Here is a 21,054-nt window from a genome sequence, read left to right as displayed (position 1 = left end):
GTTTAGATACCATTTATTGCTTGACTGTTTGGCTTTTCTAAAAAAAACTCGTTCCAAAAATAAACTTTTGTAGGATTCAAATCATTTTCTACTGCTATTCTGCTAAATCTCAGCATTGCACAACAACAAGACACAAACAGTCATTAGACTGGCTGAATGTGTTTATAGCTTTTCTTCTTTATTTTCTTTGACCAGCTCGTGTGTATGTGTATTCATGTGGACGCTGATGTGCCTCTCTTCATCTGTGTCCGCATCTCTGGACTTATTCATATTCCTGTTTATGTGCGTCTGCACATGTTTCTATTGCTCTGTGTATACTTAGGTATGCATATCACTTTGGTAAATTGTATGTGTGTGTCCATGTAAACCTGGCCACGGTTTTATGCTAAAAAAGCAGTCGTGTTGCATAAGTAGTCACACATTTGGAAGCACTTTTGAGGGGAACGCAAAGCATCGCAAGGAGACAGACATTGCCTCAGATGTGGGCTCCTGGTATCTCCTTCACTCAGAGCCCAGACTAGAACCCCGTCCATCCGGCCCTCTGTCCTTCATCCGCCTCAGAAATTGCAAACCACTAACGGGCCGCTCCTAGCACCAGGATTGTGCCAAAAATGAGGGAAAGGAGGAAAAAAGCACCCCCACCCCAATTTCCCAAGCACAGCAAGCTTATCATAAATCACAAGGCGTCTTTCCTGTCACCATGTCTGCACTCTTGGGGGGGGATGTGATTATGTGTGGGTGGTGTTGTGTTGAAGAGGCTTGGATTGTCGCTAGCGCCCCATGTCCTGGACACCAAATGTGACCCCCACCCCACCATGACTTTCTTCCTCCTTTTATATTAAACTTCTTTGATTTGAGCCACTCAGAATAATGGTTTTCAAGCCCCAGGCAACAGAGAGGGTGTGCTCTGAATAATGGGCAGAACAGCTAAAAGCACAGCCCCCGGTTTTCACACACATGTACACATAAAGGCTATGTTTAGGCTGCATTTAAACAGTCACTGATGTTAGACGCCACAATACTTAAGAAAAGACTCAAAACCAGATGCTACTTTTGTAAATTTTAGCCTGCTTATCCTGCTTAAGAAGCACTTAGTGTAGGTTCCTTCTAGAACAATGTTCTAGCAGGCATGGAAAACGTACAGTCGTATACAAAAGTTTGTGCACACCTGGTCAAATGGCATGTTTTGCTGATTTTCTAAGTGAAAATTAATCTCCTACAGAGAACATTATTCTGCACATTTTTTAAATTGCAGATGCCACAAATAATGGCCTGAAAGTTATGCTCAAGTCAAGCAAAAGTTGCTGTGTTCCATTGTTTCCCGTTAGAGAATGTGTTAATTGTTTCACCTACACACTCAACAAATTTGATCAAGGTGTTAAACATTTGTATGCGACTATACTTTAAGCAAATTTTGCAATGTCAACTTCAGTCGTTGACAGAACGTAATGACATTTGACAACAGTGACTGTGTTTAACAGGAGTTTTTTTTGTACTGTTGTTTGCTTGGCTGGCAACAGGATGTGTCAAACAGCGCTGGTCTTATCTCATATAATGGCTGTTATTAACAGCAAGGGCTTTGAGTGTGCTTAGCTACATGCTACAGGCTGACATAAGCAGACTAATCGAACCTGACAGGGCAGGTGGCAGGCATCCAAGAGCTGCCAAGCAGTACTCACACCAGGGAGTCGCTCATTTAATCGTTTGCAGTCGCCCCACACTTTCATAGAAGAAAGAGACCGGGGGCAGGAAGAAAAAGAAAGTGGAAAAAAAGCATGAAAAATAGTCACCTGGCCTCGGCTCAAACAGGTGCTTGGAGGGAGAAACTCATCGGCCCACATTTAGCCTTTAAAACGTGTGCACTTGAGTAGGTTCAGGGCAAAAGAGGACAAATTAGCATATTAGCTCCAGCAACAACTACGCTTGGGTTCCCTGGCATACTTTTTCGGAACCATATTGCTATAAAGCTGCTTTATATGCCCACCACTGGCCTGTTATTATGTCTTAGTCTGTTATTAACCATATTCGGCACAGGATCAAAGGACTTAGGTGGGGGGAAAGGAAACAATCTCTTTTTTTCTTGTAGAGGAAAGAAAGGTCTTTCCATCACTCTCTGGTCACTGATGTTTCAAAAATGTCTTATTAGCTACAAACGTAGCTAATGTCTTATTACATTAGAAAAAGATTAACTTATAAACTCTGAACAAAATGCTTTACATGACTCTGATGGATCATACAGTTGTAGGTAAACGTGTGGGTGCCCCTGGTCAAACAGTGTGATTTTCTAAGTCTCTACAAAACTCTGCACATTTAAATGAATAATGAATGTTTATTTGCTGAATTTCACAAATGATCAGAAATTCGTGGCACATTTTATGTGTTATGGCTTATTTTCCTCCCATATATACTAAACCTAACACATAAAAAGAAACTGCCTTACAGATGTTTTTCTCAGAAAATCTACAAATCAAACTGGAATGTTGTGTTCAAACTTTTGCATATAAGACAGTAAGACTAAAATATATCATGAGCTACAAACTACAAGTAAATGCATGGGCTACATAGCTGAGAGTATGTGTCCCCCCATGGTCCCCAGGCCAGGGCAGTGTAAGGCGAGAGGGCGAGGGGCCGCACCTGCAGGGGGGCTGAGGCTGGTTACCTGGGAGGCGGCGGGGGACATCACTGATGGTGGGCAGGCCCGTGACGCGGCTGGAGGACAGAGGGGTGGTGGAGTGCACAGAGGGGGATGCCATGGGGCTCAGGTATGATGGGTACGCTTGCTCATTAAACCATGGAGGGGAAGACTGCGACTGGCGGGGGTCTGACCAAGTGTCACCAAACAAAGAGAAGGAAAATTATTTGCAAGGTTATTTTCGACCTTTAAAATTATCTTGTCCCACACTACACCTTTGCTAAATTTCTAATATATATATATATATAAACATTGAAAAAAACGTGTTGTATTGAATTTACATTATTTCCACATAAATTATATTATATTATAACAAATTATGTACTTGGCAAATACTAAGTGGACCACACTATATTATTATTATTATTATATTATTGTTATACTATATTACTAAATTGTAGTAATATAATGTATTCTTATGGAAACAATGTACACATTTACATAAGGTATTTTTTAGTGTATTAAATGATAGAGCTTTTTCTATTATATATATAAAATCTATAAATGTTTTGAGATAATAACAAACGTATGTATGAGCAGTTGGAGAGCCTTTTTATCTTTATATATGTATATATATATTTATATTATCTTTATATATTTCATATGGAATCAATTGATTTGCATTTTAACAATTTGCTGTTACACATATACTGCCAGGTTCAGCAGAACTGAGTAACAAAATCCAGGCCTAAGATATGAGTTTTCAAAGCAGTAGTTAAGGACAAATGATATGCCTTCTTCTCAGCAGATACAGGGCCCTCAACACACACTGTTTCCACTTCTCGATCACCTCATAGTGTGATATTTCAGCTTCTATAAAACTCTTCTGGAGTGTACCATTACATCTGAGATAATGACACCAGATTGACTAAAGCTCTTATGAAACATGAGTGTCATTGTGTCTGCCTTAAGGCTTAACTGTACAATATATAGTTTCTATATCTTCTGTTATTAATTATAATCCCTTGGACAAAATACTGTCAAAAGTAATGCAACAAGTTTACTACATTCAAAAGCTGTCATATGACTTTATGAATAAAATATATAAATGTAATTTGGAAATATTACAATTAAAGACAAAAAAAATAATCTGAATTTAATGCAGAGTCAGAGGGTGCTTTTTATTCAGAGAATATAATCAGTAAAATATATTAACTATAACTGATTTGGTATCTGTTATGAAATTAATATTTATATAATGTAGTATAGGATTTGTGTGAACCACAAATGGACTATTAGAGTTGAATGGGTTCATTTCTGTTGAATTAGGAATCAGAAGAACACACAAAGGAGTAGGCCGTCTATAACACAAGTTATAACAATGACGGTGAAGTTGAGCAGTGGCAATAAGAGTGAGAACAGCTCAAAAGTTAAAACTTGCCCACACCTGTAATTTGGCTCTGGCCCTGAGGAGAGAAGGAGTTGGGGGTGTTGAGGGAGGGTCGAGGGGTTTGTGTTGGCATGGCAACTCTCATGGTTGTCTGCCGAATCTCGCTAAGGCGGTCGGAGAATAGCCCTGGCTTGGGAGAGTCATCCAACTTCGGCCGGTGTCCTGAAATACAGACAAGCCCACACATGAGCTGAAGCTACTGGATCCACCACAGGACTGTTTCATCATCACTTTATTCACCACAAACATCATCACGTCAATCATACCCTGCTGAAAGCAAAGCAACATTGTTTAGCTTTGAACCAGTTTCAAAAGGCAAACTGCTATGAACCTTATGCACTGATCCAAGACTGATGATAATGCCGTGGCATCCGCAGTGCAATATGAATTACTAGTTAGGGCTTTGGCTTTGTCGGTATTATTCATTACACAAACAAAATAAATCCTCACAGTGGCAACATGGTGAAAGAAATATGGAGTTTGGTGCAGCACAAGGACATTTTGAGCCTTACATGTCAAAATATAATGCATTAATAGTTCAATTTAGCCTCCAGTTCTGATCTGTGTCTAATACCATCTGTATGGATAGGTACAGGCCAAGCTAACTGCAATTTTGGACCATGTCAGCTTCTCATATGGCTTGTGATGGATAAAAATGAGACAGGTGTTCCATTTCCTTCTGAATAAGCATTTACTCCTCTGGCATATTAAGCTTAGCATGTTAGTCTAGAGCCTAATTGTGAGCATATTTTTCTGTCATATGCAGTCAAAAGAGCTTCCAAAATAGTGCTTTATGTATTTCAGATTTGCTTCACAATTTCCAGTATTTAAAAAAATTTGAATAAGGCATGTGGAATTTGGGGGTGGCACAGTGGCGCAGCAGGTAGTGTTGCAGTCACACAGCTCCAGGGGCCTGGAGGTTGTGGGTTTGATTCCCGCTCCGGGTGACTGTCTGTGAGGAGTTTGGTGTGTTCTCCCCGTGTTCGCGTGGGTTTCCTCCGGGTGCTCCGGTTTCCATCCACAGTCCAAAAAAACACGTTGGTAGGTGGATTAGTGACTCAAATGTGTCCTTGAGTGTGTGTGTTGCCCTGTGAAGGACTGGCGCCCCCTCCAGGGTGTAATATTATACTATATTTCTTCCGCTCATTTATGTGAATCTCTTAAAGCCTATTTGTGTGGTCAAATTATTTCTTATAAAGCACATTTTTAAAGAATATATAAACAGAAGCTTCTATAATTTAGAGGAAAACATGATACATACATATGTGTACGCTGTTTGCAGGTTATTGTTCTGCAGATTAGCTTGTAATATGCTAAACTAAACATTCAGGTAGAAAAATCACTTCCTGCTCTAAGAGCCACTGTGACAATATGGTTAAATTGTACAGGCTCAGAGTGGAGAAGTGAGAGATACAGCTATGTGCTGGGCAGGAAATGCTAGTATAAATGTAAAACACCTTAGTCTGTGTAGCGAGACAGAATTTTTACAGCATAATCACAGACTCTCATCCTTCCTTCAGTGCCCCATCAGTGGGATCTGTGGGCACAATGGGCCCATACTGCCACATGCTTTACAGTGGAGCCATAACAAGGCTGTTTAAGGGCCCACAGGTGCCCTGCCCCTGCTCTAGCCATAGCAGAGGAAGGAGTGAGGGCCCCTGAGCAGAACAACCCCCACCTCCCTCTCCCATTAAAACAGCCCTGTTTGTCTGTCTAGGCCCGCACCAGCCTCCCTGAGAAGGCTGTAAAATAAATATCAAACAGGAGAGAGAGAAAAACTCCTGCTGAAGCTGGAACCTGTCCAGTTGGCACAGATAGGCCAGCTAACACAGGATCTGGGCTAATCTGACAGCGTTCAGAGAACAAAGAGGCAACATGCAATCTAAGGTAGAGAGAGAAAGACTAAGGGAGTGCAAGGTTATTTATTTCAGCATAGATGCATTCAAGTGTCTGAATAGCAAAAATTGAAATGAACATTTTCGCAAAATTCTGCATTAAATGTGCAGTAGTGGGTTCTCCCTAAGGAATGTATACTCAGATATTAAACAAAACATTTAATTTGGTCAGAGGAGCGCAAAATTTGACTGACTTTTCATGTACTGTATGTACCGAGCAGATGTCTCATGACATTAGGTACTGTATGCAGTTGAGATCCACTACACCATTGCTTTTGTATATGATGTGTCCATTTGTGACTGCAGTTAAAACCAGTGGTTCCAGGAACATAAATGGAGCTCAAACTCCCATAGAGTACAAATCATGCTCTTATGCACAAGGCACAATTTGTATGTCTCACAGTAATTTTTTTTGCCACAAGCTGTGCCCAGGCACTGATACTAAAATAAATTGAAGTTTGGAAAAAACTTGCACAAAGATGTGCTTTGTGCAGACTTCTTTCCTGGAGCTTCATATAAAAAGCGATGTTCTGTGCTGGGAGACGGCGCAGACCCTCATCAACAGTAAATTAGGAGCGCTGGATGTGCTGACGGCTTCTCGGGCAGAGCTGAGCAGTGGCTGCGGAAGACTCCCTCAAGCACTGCACATGTTATTGCAGTTAGGGAGGGAGGGCAATATTTACATTTCACTAGGGGGGTTGAGATACGCAACATCAACTCAAACACACAGACTTTTAGCCCTTGGCCATGCAGCCAGACTATGACAGGAGGTGAACTGGTCATATAAGACAAAATAGACTGAAAACAATTAAATAAAAAAAATAAGAAGAAACTTATAAGAAGCAGTTTTATGCTTCATAAATTGCCATGGAAGGGCATTACATCCAAAAAAAACTGATATACATCCAAAATCATTGTGATGCTCCACTGACCCGTGATAGGGAAAACTGAGCTAGTGGATTTGCTAGTATGGCTCAGCACTGTAAAGACAAATTTAAGGGAAGCTCAGAAGCAAAAATACCAAATCCATCGTAGCTTTGTGTATATATATATATATATATATATATATAATTTTTATTCTTTAGTTTTTTCATTAGTGTCCATTCTTTTGGCAGCATTTCATTCTCTCAGGAGACTCACTTTCATTTTTTCAGTGTAATCTGTATTGGATATTTTCCATACCTATAAAAGTCAGTCTAAAACTGTTTTGCATTTTCTGCTGAAAATTCATATCTAATCTCTTAAAATAAATCTTCTGAAAAGCCTTTTCCCTCTTGATCTTAAATGCAATAATGTTCAGAATAGACCACCTACCAGAAAAACAAATATTTGAAACATTGCCTAAGATTTCTTTGCTTTCCCATTTTTTTTTATTTCTTCTCAAAACCACTGCATAAAAGCAACAGAGCAATCCATGGCTTCAGCTCAAATTACAGCTGTAGATTTATTTAAGTGTGCTGTGTACTATAGGTTCAACTATTGCAGAACAGTTATAATTTATAATGAATATCTGCTGTGATTGTCATTTATGTGTTATATGTTTTTTATTTAAATACACACAGGGGTAGCTCCTCCCTCCCCGTTCATCTCTAGACACCATGTAGAGTCTGGCGCTAAGGAGTGTTGTCAGCTGCTGTAGAGGAATTAACACAGGGACTGAGTATGAATGAGAAGAGGTCTTTAAGAGAGTCAGGAAACCAGATGATATCGCTGCTGGAGGGAAAGTCCCAAACATTCCCATCATCTCCCAGACAACAGGGTGAGATTTTTGATAGTCAACACTTCCCTGTCCAATCATGAAGCGGAAGCACGGACACATTCATTCCAGATGCTTGACTGGCCCAGTGGGACCCAGGCCAAATGTTACGAGTAGAGATATGCAATCTCCAGCTGACTCAGGCCAGACTCTTTAAGCATCGATCAAGGTAATATCCAGATAATATCTCTAGCCATGAAGTCATCCTCTCTGATAGCCACAGGCTCTGAGTAAGCAGACAACCTGCTCCTGAAATAAGGCACAAATAAGTCAGCGATATTATCTGAGGTTTCCTTGCTACTTTTACATCAGCGTGTGGGGCCATTTCGACTAAAACTATAAACAAACACAGCAGCTGTGACAGAGGAAGAAGAAATTAGTGGAGCAGCGATGTGCTTCTGAGGGCAGAGGAGACGAGGAGAAGGAGTCTTTCATGCACAAAAGCACATATATAACTTTGATTGATCCGTCACTTGTTTGGTTATGTCCATTCCTTTTAGCTCTCTGTGATGCATACAATGTTACACATCTAACTTACACAAGACACAAGGATAGAGGATCAGAAACTGAATAGAATCTGAACTGAACTAGCCTCTGATCAATCCAAGTGTCCAAAAACACTGATATTATAGCAATACATGAACACATAGAGACAACAAAAACTGTCCTGGAGAAAAACTATACAAACTAATCTAAAAACATAATGGTATAATAAATGAATGAGTTGATGAATTCCATTGAGAATTGAACCAAACTTTAAAATATAAATAAACTTTCCATAACGCCCTGTTTTTTCCCCCAGTACATCTTTTTTTAAAGCTTTTGGGTCTGTGTTAAATGAATGAGTGTCTGAGTCCAGAATGGCACAGTAAAATGTTTAGAGATCCCAAAGGCAGCGAGGAAAAACAAAGTAAAGTGTACATGAAGGCCTAAATGTTAAAAACAGGCTTAAAACTGTGAAATTCTGAATCCTGTTCAAACCTGGGAGGCACAGCTCCAGGGGCCCGGAGGTTGTGGGTTCGATTCCCGCTCCGCGTGACTGTCTGTGAGGAGTTGGTGTGTTCTCCCTGTGTCCGCGTAGGTTTCCTCCGGGTGCTCCGGTTTCCTCCCACACTCCCAAAACACACATTGGTAGGTGCATTGGTGACTCAAAAGTGTCCGTAGGTGTGAGTGAATGTGTGTGTGTCTGTGGTGCCCTGTGAAGGACTGGCGCCCCCTCCAGGGTGTATTCCCGCCTTGCGCCCAATGATTCCAGGTAGGCTCTGGACCCACGGCGACCCTGAACTGGATAAGCGGTTACAGATAATGAATGAATGGATGAATGAATGAATGTTCAAACCTGAGCAAAATTTGTTAAACGATGTTCTAAACTCACTCAACATAGTATTACTGAGATATTTCAAATGCCAGGTTCCCTATTCAGACAGAACTGGCACTATTTTAAGTCACCTAACTTTACATTCACCTGCATCTGTAAGTAGTGCTGGATATGAGAGCCTGTTTAACAGAAATATTTCACTAGTTACATAAAATAATAATGTGACTATGGAAAATTACAAAATGGCTCATTTTAGGTGTTTCAGTGTATACTAACATAGTCCCTTATATACTGCAGTAAACTGAACTTTAATAAGCAAAACAATAAAAAATTGTCATCTGCTCCAACAAAGTATTAATTACCTTCTAGATCAATAACTGTATCACTGAACTCCCTAATCACAGTGAGTGGAGTAACTCACAACAGAATTGGACAGAGCAGTAATAAAGACTTGACGAGGGGACATTTGTGATGAGAAAATATTCCAACTGGAAGAGAGACACAGCAGATCAAAATGTTTCATTTTTTTTACCACAGTAGCACCACGAGAATCTACAGCAAGCAGCAAAAGATTGAAAAAGGGCAGAGAAGAGTGAAAAAAGGCAAAAAAATGTCAGCATGGGTGACAGCCAGCCACACAAGCTCAAAGAGCAAAAGAGAGTGTGAGAGACAGAGAGAGAAAGAGAGAGAGTCAGACTGTTGTGGAGAGCTGCCAGGTGTCTGTGTGGTCTTTGCATTTCAGCATTTAGGAGGCAAGCCAGGCAGGGAAAGGGTACGCACACACACACACACACACACACACACACACTCACACACACACACACAAAAACTACAAGAGCCCTCAGCCCTTTTCAAACCGCAGGCACACTCCTTCATCACCTCTATGCTCGTATGAAAGCAATGTGACTCCTAAAAGAACGGCATCAGTATATTCTGAGCTAAAACGATGCTGCTCTGTTGTACACCCTGGCTATCTAGAGTACACACACACACACACACACACACACACACACACACACATTTAGTCAGCAGCCTTTGTTATACAATGTGTGGCTGCGGAGTTAAACATTCTTCTGCTATGTCCCATGATTTACCTACATAGGCTGCTAATTATACAGTACTGTGCAAAGGTTACAGACCACCCATTATTTATTTGATTTCCAGTCTTAACAGCCTCAGGTAATTAATTTTTCAGAAGCTACTTGGAGCTCTTTCACTTGAGAATTAAATTATTTGTCTAGAAACACTGTGAGTTTTCAAAATTATTAAAAATTTAGATTTACCAAAAGATCACCCAAACAAACCATCACCATCATCAAACATTGTACATGCACCGTAGGAAAAAAAGACAGACTTGTTCTTTACATGTAAGTGTATTTGTGCACAAGTGTATTTTTCATGGGGAGAAATAAACACAAAATAAATTAGTTTAACATACATTTAGTCCACCACACATGAACATGAAGTTCTCATTTGCTAGTTTAATTTGTTTTAGTCCAACGAAGTTAGCCTAGGCATCCAGCATTTTAGTTGCCTATGGCATATAGAACTGCACCGTGATAACATTTTCGACCAAGACAAAATGGCTTTGTACATGAAATAATAAACTAAATGAAACTGTAAACAACAATCTGTCATTTGTTTTCCATGGAAAAGTGGAACAACTGTCTTATGTGGGCGGGCTGACATTATGAAGTCCTTAAAATTAATCACATAATACAAAGCTATGAAGAGCACAAACACGAATAGTATGGGGTTGCCATACCTTAGACTTTGTCACATTTATGTCCCAGTCCGGTACTAAAGTGGAGAAATATTCAAGTATGAGGGTCTTTTTACTGAACCGCCTACCAGGCCGGCCTAGAAGAGGCATTTTCGCTTACAGACTGATTGACTGACTCCTGATTTTGAAATGCGCATACGCAAGTAGGAACTTTTAGTTCAGCAATATTTCACAGAAAGAACTTAACGTGGCGCTAATACGCCATCTGTTGCTAGTTCAGCCATATTTCACATTCCAGTTCAAGCTAAATTTGGAACCATTCAGCACATTTTGCACCGACATAAACCGGTTGGAGAACCAGAAAAATTAGTTCCCAGCTGGAAATAAAAAACAGTAGGTTCCTCAGCGCAAACAATGGCGGAATGATAGGAAATAAGACAGGAACACACTCTGTGTGTTTCTGGGGCTGTGTTTTGTGTGACACCGTTACTCACAAGCTCAGCAGAACGGCTCGGAACTCTGCAATATTTACACACGTATTATATCTTACAGAGAGAGAAACACTGCTGAATTTGTCTTATTTCACATGAGTGTGTGTCTTTGTGGTGGGGAGATATTTTGTGGCATTAGTGTGTTTATAAAGCTCCATATAGCCGCACTTCACATGTTTTACTCTAACCTGTTACATTGAATAAATAAGTAATTATAATTCTTAAACTCAACAAAATGTTCTTGGTCTTCTTTGTCCTTAAATAAAATGAACAAGTAAAACACTGATTCCAGTTTTAAATATTATGAACAAAACTTTGTACTCCTTTTTTATTTCTGCATTAATTAGTCCTGCCCTCCATATTTTCTGTATAAGACAATTACATAATAAAAACCACATGTAAACAAAGACATTGATGTGAAGCACCAAAGCTTCTCCAGACCTTACAATGACAAGGCTATGTATTCTGGATGTTCCTGGTTTTGAAATGCCTGACACACCTCTGTGACAATGGCTATATGGTGGTCTGGCAAAACTAGGCTTGCCTAGTTTTTTCTCTTTGCTCTTGTTTATTTGTCTGTGTCCAGAAGAATTATTCTAAAAGGTTTTGACCCCAATATATCATAAGTATTTGACACCTGTAAACATTTTTCCAACACATGGGATTTAGAATATTTAATTTATGGACGTTCTTTGAAAGTTTGCAAGTTGAAAGTTCATGTCTAGAGGAATTTATATGTAATATTCCACTAAATGTGTTTTGCCTTTTATGATAAAGAAAACTGAATATTTAAACAGAAAGCTGTTCTGACTGGAAATAACATGAACTTATGGTGATCTCTTACTTGTGCATGGGACTGAATGTAATATGAATGGACCATTTAACTTTAATCTCAGTAACAGAAAACAAAATGCCATACAAAAATAAAAACTGTAACTTTTTAATAAGCAAACGTCATCTAGGTATTATCTCGTTATCTTATTGTCTTATCTCTTATTATCTCAGTGGTATTATAGAGAAGTGGAGACAACTGAGAACAGCATCTCAGCCACAAAGTGGTAGGCCATGTAAAACAGAGCATGACCAGTGGATGCTGAAGCCTATTGTGTGCAGAGGTCACCAACTTTCTGCAGAGTCAATTGCAACAGACCTCCAAACCTCATGTGGCCAACAGATTATCTCAAGAACAGTGTGTAGAAAGCTTCATTGAATGGGTTTCCATGGCCAAGCAGCTGTATCTATGCCTTACGTCATGAAAAGTGTCATATGCAGTGGTGTAAAGCATGCTGCCAGAGGACTTAAAACAGTAGAAAGGTGTTCTCTGGAGTGACAAATCACTCTTCTCTGGCTGGCAATCCGATAGAAGAGTCTGTGTTTGTAGGTTCCCAGGAGAATGGCACTTGTGTAAAGTTTGGTGGAAGAGAGATTATGCTGTGGGGTTGTTTATCAGGAGCTTGGCTCCTTAGTTCCAGTGAAAGGAACTCATAAAACTTCAGCATACCAAGAGATTTTGGAAATGTTCATGCTCCCAACTTTGTGAGAACAGTTTGGGGATAGCCCCTTTCTGTTCCAACCTGACTGTGCACCAGTGCACAAAGCAAGGTCCGTAAAGACATGGATGAGTGAGCTTGGCGTGGAAGAAGTCGACCGACCTGCACAGTCCTGACCTCAACCCGACAGAACACCAATGGCAAAAATTAATGCGGAGACTGCAAGCCAGGCCTTCTCGTTCTTCTAGTGCACTTCTGGAAGAATGCTCAAAAATCCCATAAACACACTCCTAAACCTTGTTAAAAGCCTTCCACGAAGATCTGAAGCTGTTATAGCTGCAAAGGGTGGGCCGACATCATATTAAACCCTATGGATTAAGAATGGGATGTCACTCAAATTCATAAGTTTGCAAAAGCAGACGAGCAAATACATTTTGCAATATAGTGTATATCCAAACACATGCTGCTGGCACCTCTTGGAGCCCCAGCATGGCAGCATATTGCTGCCTGGCCAAAGCTTGCGACCGCCCATTTTCCTCCCTTCTCTTCTCTTGTTTGGATTGGTTTTATGTGAGCAGTTCCCATTGTAAAGGCAACCCTAAGTGAGGCCTAAGCTGAGTGAAACTGACACTTTTTTCATTTGCTGTAAGGTTAAATAATGTCTATTGGTCTTGTGTGGTCGACAGAGCACAAGTTGTTGAACAAAGGCCAGATATATTCATTTTACTGTCTCAGCAACAATCTTGGCCACTGTTATTGCTGCAAGCAGGTTATTGTTCCCATTGAACATGCTGATGTGTCGAAGTGTCAAAACAATGAGAGTAATATGCTGGATTCTGTTAAACTGCAAGTAAAAGCTGTCAAATGAGCACCTGGTCTCTTCTAATCCCCACACACTGCAACACTGGACTTCTGTCATTATTCAAGTAGAGACATGTACAACACATAGATCATTCTAAACGTGTTACAATGCATGACAGTCCGACATACGTTGTATAATTACATGGGGCCTCCAGCGCAAGTGTGTTGGTTTAACCAGCCCCGCCCAATCTATTAGTTCAAATGACTTTTAATGAGTGCTATTAAGAGTTACTGCAAAGCCTGAGTTACCCCCCGAATGACTGTGTATGTGCGCGCGCACACACACACATACACACACACACACACAAAACTACAAAAATTGTCCTGGCCAAGAGGCAAAGTTAAAACCCTACAGGCATTTTTTAGACTCCTGACAAGACTAAACAGCATGGATATAAATCATTTCACAAAACACAGCCAGACAAAAACACAATTATGCTATCACTGAGCAAAAATGAGGGGGTTCCAAGTTTTTCTAAAATATATTCCAGTGTCTGTAGTTTCTGAGCTTATGCAAGTCTAACAATGCAAAAATGTGATTCACTGTGATGGATTTTATTCCAATTTGTAAATTTTTATAAATTAAAAAACTGCATATTCAACATTTTTGATCAGATTAATGTTTCCCCCATTGCAATTTTCAATATTTAAATGTGTCTGTTGCAATTTACTAAGTGCAAACAATGATACTTTAGAGCATGTAATGGGATTAAAAATAGAAACATATTTATTTATTAATTTATACAAAACTCACATTTCAGATGAAAATGCTAATTAATTTATTTATATATATATATATATATATATATATATATATATATATATATATATTTATTTATTTATTTATATATTTATATAAAAATTTGGTTCTTATTTTCTTTTGAACCTTAAACAGTATCTTGGACCTTGAGCTCTCATAGTATGTGAACCCAGCATGGGGCTACATTGCAGTGGCATATTAATTAGGTTGCACCTGTGGCATATTTTTTTCTTAAGAAATAACTTCTTAATATATAACACACATGGCTATAACATGGTTATATTTAACACATGTGGTAATAACTAACACATTTTAATCAAGAAAATTCACATTCACATTTAATTTTTCTGTACAACAATGCAGGCTTCTTCAGCTCAGTCTATGGCAGAGATATGCAAAGAGCTGGAATGAAAATAAAGTCTTTAACCAGGAGAATGGTGTCAGTGTGCACAGATGTGTTTATGACACCACGTTTTCAACACTTGCATTGCCCTGCCCTATCACTCACTCGCTCTCAAATAAGAGCAGGCCGCACTGGAGGCCCTCACCCCTCAAGGGTTCATATGGCACCCATCAGGGCCTATTTAAATACATAAACACATTAATAATGCATAGACTATGCTGAACTAATATCTGCTACATATTCAGCTAAGTCTGAGGCCCTGTAGACAGACAAGGGAAAGAAAGCCTAAATGAACCGTGTCAGTATTAAGACACAGGGTTTGTAACATAATGAGCGAAGGATATTTTGACTGAAAATTATACATTTTGTATAAAAACATACACACGCTATTTTTAAATCACACCTAAACTGCCTAAAGCATAGCAAATATAATTGGCAACAAGTGAATCAGAAGGAGTGTTCTTTCAGGTGTTTGGTTGTTGAAAATTTTCTGACAGCACACTGTTAGTATTGTCTGGCCTGGTAAGCGGGGCCTCTTCCTTAATTACCCTCTCATTAACACCAATTGGAGGTTTAATGATGCAGAATCTCAGTGTTAAGGAAGTGCTGAAATACAACATTATTATGAGGGCCCATGTGCCTTTCCAACCCAGTGATCAGCACCAATGGCCCATTATAAATACAGCCTTCTTCTTTGTCTACCTTATTAGAGCTACGCACGTCTTAGAATTAATAAATTGTGTTTGACTGGCATTTGCATCTTAAAAAATGTGTGTGCACTTGATGAAACGAAAAAGGGGGTCTCAAGAAACAGCAGCATAATGCAATCTAGTGTAGTGTTCAAGTGGAACTGAGAGTGTAAAAAGGGCTTGAGCTCAGAACATATCTAAGAATGTCCTCTGAACTTATCATCTGTTACTGGGCACAATAACATGGAAGTCATCGGCCCCTCGAAACTTTACTTCAAGATGGAGCAGATGCATAGGAAGTCTTCAACATCAAAGAAAAGTTCTGCAATTGCTAGAGGCCATTTTAATACAATGAAGAATCAAGACCATACAGCTAGTGCAGCCCAAGTGACTTCAAATACCAGGACCATATGTGTTCATTGAGACCGCCGTTAGAGAGAGGCAAGGGGAGAGAAATGCTGCTTGCGATGTGATAGGGTTGATTCTTATGCCAAGATAGAGAGTATATATTTTTTTCAAGATAAAGTAAAACAGCTGCTTTCCAGACCAGTTGGCTCTAAACGCCGTAGTCAAGTCCTTTTTCTCCCACTTTATTTTATAAGGCCCATTAAAATGAGCTGATGTTAGCACAATGGCACCCCAGTGGAGCCCCTGTGCAGTCTGCTCCTGCACCTACACTGACAACTTGACAAGATCCCATAGGGAGTCTGGTTAACTACTGGTTTACCATGAAAATATTTTCATTAAAAAAATATTTTAAAATTAATGAGAAATAATACTAAGTTCCGTAAATGTACTGTACAGTAATGCACTTTGTTCTGATATGAACTTTGCTTTCTGACAAAGGAAGCTGCTATAAGAGCCTAAGTGAAGCCATTAAGCATAGCACTCTTCATTTAAAGTATACGCTCTTATCTACCACATCTGTGTATGGTCAGTTATTGCAGAAAATAATTTCCCACCACTTAGAACACTCAGCACCTGCTCATTGGCTTATAATATAAGATAAGATATATGTAATAATTTGAGTCAACTGACTTTCTTCTCTTTTCTAAGTAAAGATAAACAAAAAAATCACTGTTGATGCTAAATCACAGATTAGGCTGCAAAATACTGGTATTTTGGGATATCCATTTGAAATCGAAGGTGCAGACTACTCTTCCTCCTCAGTTACTCTTCCTCATATTTTCGCATATTGAATATTCGCACAGTGAATATGTCACAATTTATAGCAATAGAAGCCTAGAGTTTAAGAAGTCATATCATTTCTTAAGAAAAATGTGTTAATATTCAAACTCTTCAGACTTTTCATGCCAAATCAAAAGCTTCCAGAATCTGAAAATCGAAACTACCTGAGAAGTAGAATATGTGAGACTGAAACGTCATAGTAATTCAATGACCACAAACATGTAATGAAGCAGAACCACAGTGTAAGAGGAAGGTGTATGTGAGGACAGAATACAGAGATGTGGTTAGAGCGAGGAGTGTGTAATATTGAAGGCCACTCACTCCTTGGCTCTCTTGGTCCGTCCACGGTGACCTTAATGGCTCTGTGGTAAGTGGCCACTTGCGGTGGATTTGTGAACACTGTAATCGTCAGGGTGAAGCTCTTCCCTGTGTAAACACAAAAACATTTACAGGCTTAGTTGCTGACAGCAAAAACATGCCATACATTTTTACATCAATGAATGAAGTGTTCTTTCTAATTTAAACAGGGATATATGGTGGGATTTCTGCTCAATTAAAATACTATTTCTTCATTTGGGACAATCCCCAATCTAGACATTTTCCCTTTGATTTGGGAGGCTGGGGAGGAGCAGACCAACTAAGGATTAAACAGCATTACAGATTGGCATTCACATCAACAAGCCTGGCTCATCAGTCAACTTCCCTAAACAAGCAGCCCAGACAAATTGTACTCTAGTGGGGTTTCATGACGGAATGGGGGAGATTAACATGGTGGCCTAACTGTTCTTGCTCAGAAATGACACTCGTTGGTCAAGGAGACAGGAAGAAGTGGGAGGAAAGCCATGGCAACACATCTGGCACAGCACATGCTCTCTCAACACTAAAAATCACAGAGTTTCTCTGCAGCATTCTCAGACAACTCTTTTAAAATGATGAAAAAATAAATACAAGTATTTCAGGTAGAGACTGTACGTAATATAACCTACTTAGTTTCAGTCTTGCAAATGGTGTGACCAATATGGTACTGATTTCCCAAAAATTGTATTACCTGCCAATCTAATTTAAGACATTCCAAATTTAAACAGAGTAAGATTTAGTTTAATAGTGTTTTACTGATTAATATAATGCAATTGTTTAGTACAAACAGTCAAATATGACTGTCTTTTCCTGGTGGTCATTTTCCTTCAACACCAGACAAACCAATGAACCTTAAAAATTTAAATTATACAGTGTGGAAGATGGATTGCTCTGGAATTCTCAGTGGTTTCCTTGGTTTTAGTTAATTAGCTCTCATATTTCTTATTTTTCTATGGCTCCTTGTTTTCTTTGGTGTTCATATACTTTTGAGCCATAACATGTTGTTCGTAGCTTTGAATGCCTTTCAGATGTTTTGTTATTTTTACTAAGATGGTGTTTGCTTTCACCAACCCAGCCGGTTTTGCAGAGAATGAACTGAACAGTGAATGACTGTTTTAGCAGTCCGTATATGTCAGAATTTCTGCATTAAATCATTAACCACTTAAAATCCAAGACTTATTAAGTCCTCCATCCATCCATCCATTATCTGTAACCGCTTATCCAATTTAGGGTCGCGGGGGGTCCAGAGCCTACCTGGAATCATTGGGCGCAAGGCGGGAACACACCCTGGAGGGGACGCCAGTCCTTCACAGGGCAACACAGACACACACACATTCACTCACTCACTCATACCTACGGACACTTTCGAGTCGTTTAAGTCCTAAACTTTGTTATTCAGTACATCCTTGGCAAAAGGCTGTACATATCATGAACAGAGTTTTGAGTATTTAAGGGGTTAAATCTTCAGAAACAAACAGCTATCTGAAGATCAAAGGAGTAATTACCATGATAAATTGTATCAAGGCATGACCAACTGAAAATGGAGTATAATAAATCCTTCTTAATGAGATTCAGTACAGCATATTATGTGAAATACTGAATAAAAATACTAAACAAAAAATGTTATTGATATCATTTTTTTAAATGAACCAACACTGTGTTTTTAGCTGAATTCCAACTGAACACACCTCAGAAAATCTACATAAATTGATGCATGTCATGTGTCAAAGAAATAAAATATTTTGATATTTGAAATTTCCTCCATACCTAAAATCACTAAACATTCATCAAATATACAATGATTAATTAAATATATTTACATCATCCTTTGTTTCTCTGACTTGTAAATGTACTCAGTCCAATATTTCCAGTGTCATCACGCAATTCCAGTGCAGTCTCAGCATATTCTTCATTTAATTCATCAGTAAATAATACTCCATATAACTCCAAATAATAGTCCATTATGGGAAGGATTAAATCATCAGTAACTATCACACAGGGATATGACATTCCTCTTAGGTACACTAAGGAATGCACACAAACCTGCAACTTAATGAACACGCTGTCTCTTGCAGCGCTCTGATGTGGTTTTAGAGCGTGTTGGCTCGTAACTGATATGGTAAGTACACTCACTGGGTGTAATTATTCAGAGAATGTCTTGCGTCCCCATGTGACTGCACAAGCCCTTTACACATGATCTCCTGACAAATATTGCTCTTAAGTACAGTATAAGTGCATGTAAAAATTTTTTATCATTGGCTAATATTAACAACTACCAACGTACAAAGCACCCTTATTGTGTAATCCCTCCTATCTTGTGTCAACACAGTATACTTCACATAATCTAATCTACTTACATATCCATTTGTGTAAACATCAGTAAATAGGCATTAAGTGGATCAGACCTGATAATTACACACAGGAGACAATCTAGCTTTACTCTGCTAAACTCTGATGACAGCTCAATGATAGTTTTTTACTGTCCTGGTGCCAAAAATCTGAGACTTAATGACTTTCATGAGTGTAAAAACAAATGTTCTGAAAAATTCAAACAAAACTTATAAAGCATTACAAAGTTGCAGAATCATGAAATGGACAGGTTCATATCCAGAATGTACACTAACCTCTCCCACTGCGACCCACGAAACGCAGGTCATTGAAGCGAGCCACCTGGTTCTTCATCACTCCTGAAGCATTCCGCAACTCAGCTGAGTAATTCTCATCATTTCCAGCCATCACTGTGACCACTGTCCCATCAGGAACCTCTCCCAGCGCCACTACCTGCACAGAGATCGCACTGTCTGTAGTGATGGACACTTCTAAAGCAAAAAAAAGTGCAAGTTGTGTAGTTCAGTGTATAAAATAGATACATTAAACAAAATCCTTCTTGAAAATTGTATACATTGAATGTATCATTGTGCATTATTGGTACCAAGTGCATTAAACACACAAAATAAATTGTATAAAAAATCCTATGCAAATATAACTTTAACATTTAAGTTTAATTTAAATATATTTTTTCTGATATCCAACATGGCATAGTTAGTCATATGCCACACAAATGCCACCCCAGTACATTATAAAGTATAGTTAGTTTTAACAGTACATATTGCCGTTATTACTATTGTCAAAACCATATATTAATCATTTTTATTCTATATATGTCTTTTGTTTTACTAGGTGAAGCAATAAAATCTACTATCTATGATCTATAGTTTAAGGTCACAATTTAATAGTAAAACAATTTTTCAAACAGGGCTCCATGTCATAGTCCATGAGGAGAAACACATGTGCAAACCATATTCCCCAGGCAAATTCAACCTTTCCATCTGTGTCTGGTGAGTTTAAGATAAGATCATTTAATTTACAAAAAATTAAAATAAAAACTGCTGCTTTATGGTGAAGAAACCAACAATAAAATGAATAAAATAGACCTTGACCACATAAGAATGGGAATCTGACAAAAATGAAAAAAAAAGAAAAAAAGAAAAGAAAAGAAAAACTAAAGGAACGCACTCTTTCGCAACTGCTTTGGAGAAAAAACTCAGCCAGACAGCCAGACATTTAACTACACACAGATATACTGCGTAATAAGTGGTTATTATGCTTAATTAACTAAGGATGAAGCCAAATGCTCAGCAAGGAAATTTGAGGTCGATCTAATGAGTATCCAAAGGAGCAAAAGATCTCTATTCTTCATAAGAAATACAGTTAGAGGTCAGATAAAGCCTAAAACTTTAAGAAAGCTTTCAATTCTGTTGGAGCAGAAACAGATACACGTTATCAGGCAAAAGGAAATGTTGCTTTGAATGGACTTTCTTCAAATGTGTACATTGGTTTCACATGAAACAAATACGTTAGCTTTCAGTTTGCTGACTTTGGGCAGGAATTGTGTTGAGGTTTGAATTTTATTCACCTAGAACAGCTGAATACATTTGAAGCAGTCAATTCAAAGCAATACTTTTTTTTTCAGTGAAGCCTACCATTCACAAAACCATGGCTTATACCACACAGAAACCGTTATATGCAAAGGCTTGAGCA

General features: G+C 38.8%; 1 protein-coding gene across 5 annotated transcripts in view; it reads right to left on the bottom strand.

The window, feature by feature from the left end:
* Window positions 1–21,054, bottom strand: part of runx2b (RUNX family transcription factor 2b) — a 67,740-nt gene that overhangs the window by 3,746 nt on the left and 42,940 nt on the right. For 3 of the 5 annotated variants that reach the window (XM_066676903.1, XM_066676904.1, XM_066676902.1), the window contains 4 exons: window positions 19,638–19,794; window positions 16,978–17,082; window positions 4,080–4,244; window positions 2,660–2,821 (listed from right to left, as the gene is read on the bottom strand). In XM_066676903.1, the coding sequence (XP_066533000.1) occupies window positions 2,660–2,821; window positions 4,080–4,244; window positions 16,978–17,082; window positions 19,638–19,794 (589 nt within the window). Of the gene's footprint in view, window positions 1–2,634; window positions 2,822–4,079; window positions 4,245–16,977; window positions 17,083–19,637; window positions 19,795–21,054 lie in introns of all 5 variants that reach the window. The other 2 variants (XM_066676906.1, XM_066676905.1) reach the window with 2 other exon arrangements.

The sequence above is a fragment of the Hoplias malabaricus genome, chromosome 7 (assembly GCF_029633855.1).
Source record: "Hoplias malabaricus isolate fHopMal1 chromosome 7, fHopMal1.hap1, whole genome shotgun sequence".
Lineage (NCBI taxonomy): Eukaryota > Metazoa > Chordata > Actinopteri > Characiformes > Erythrinidae > Hoplias > Hoplias malabaricus.
This window is presented reverse-complemented; position numbering and strand designations above follow the sequence as displayed.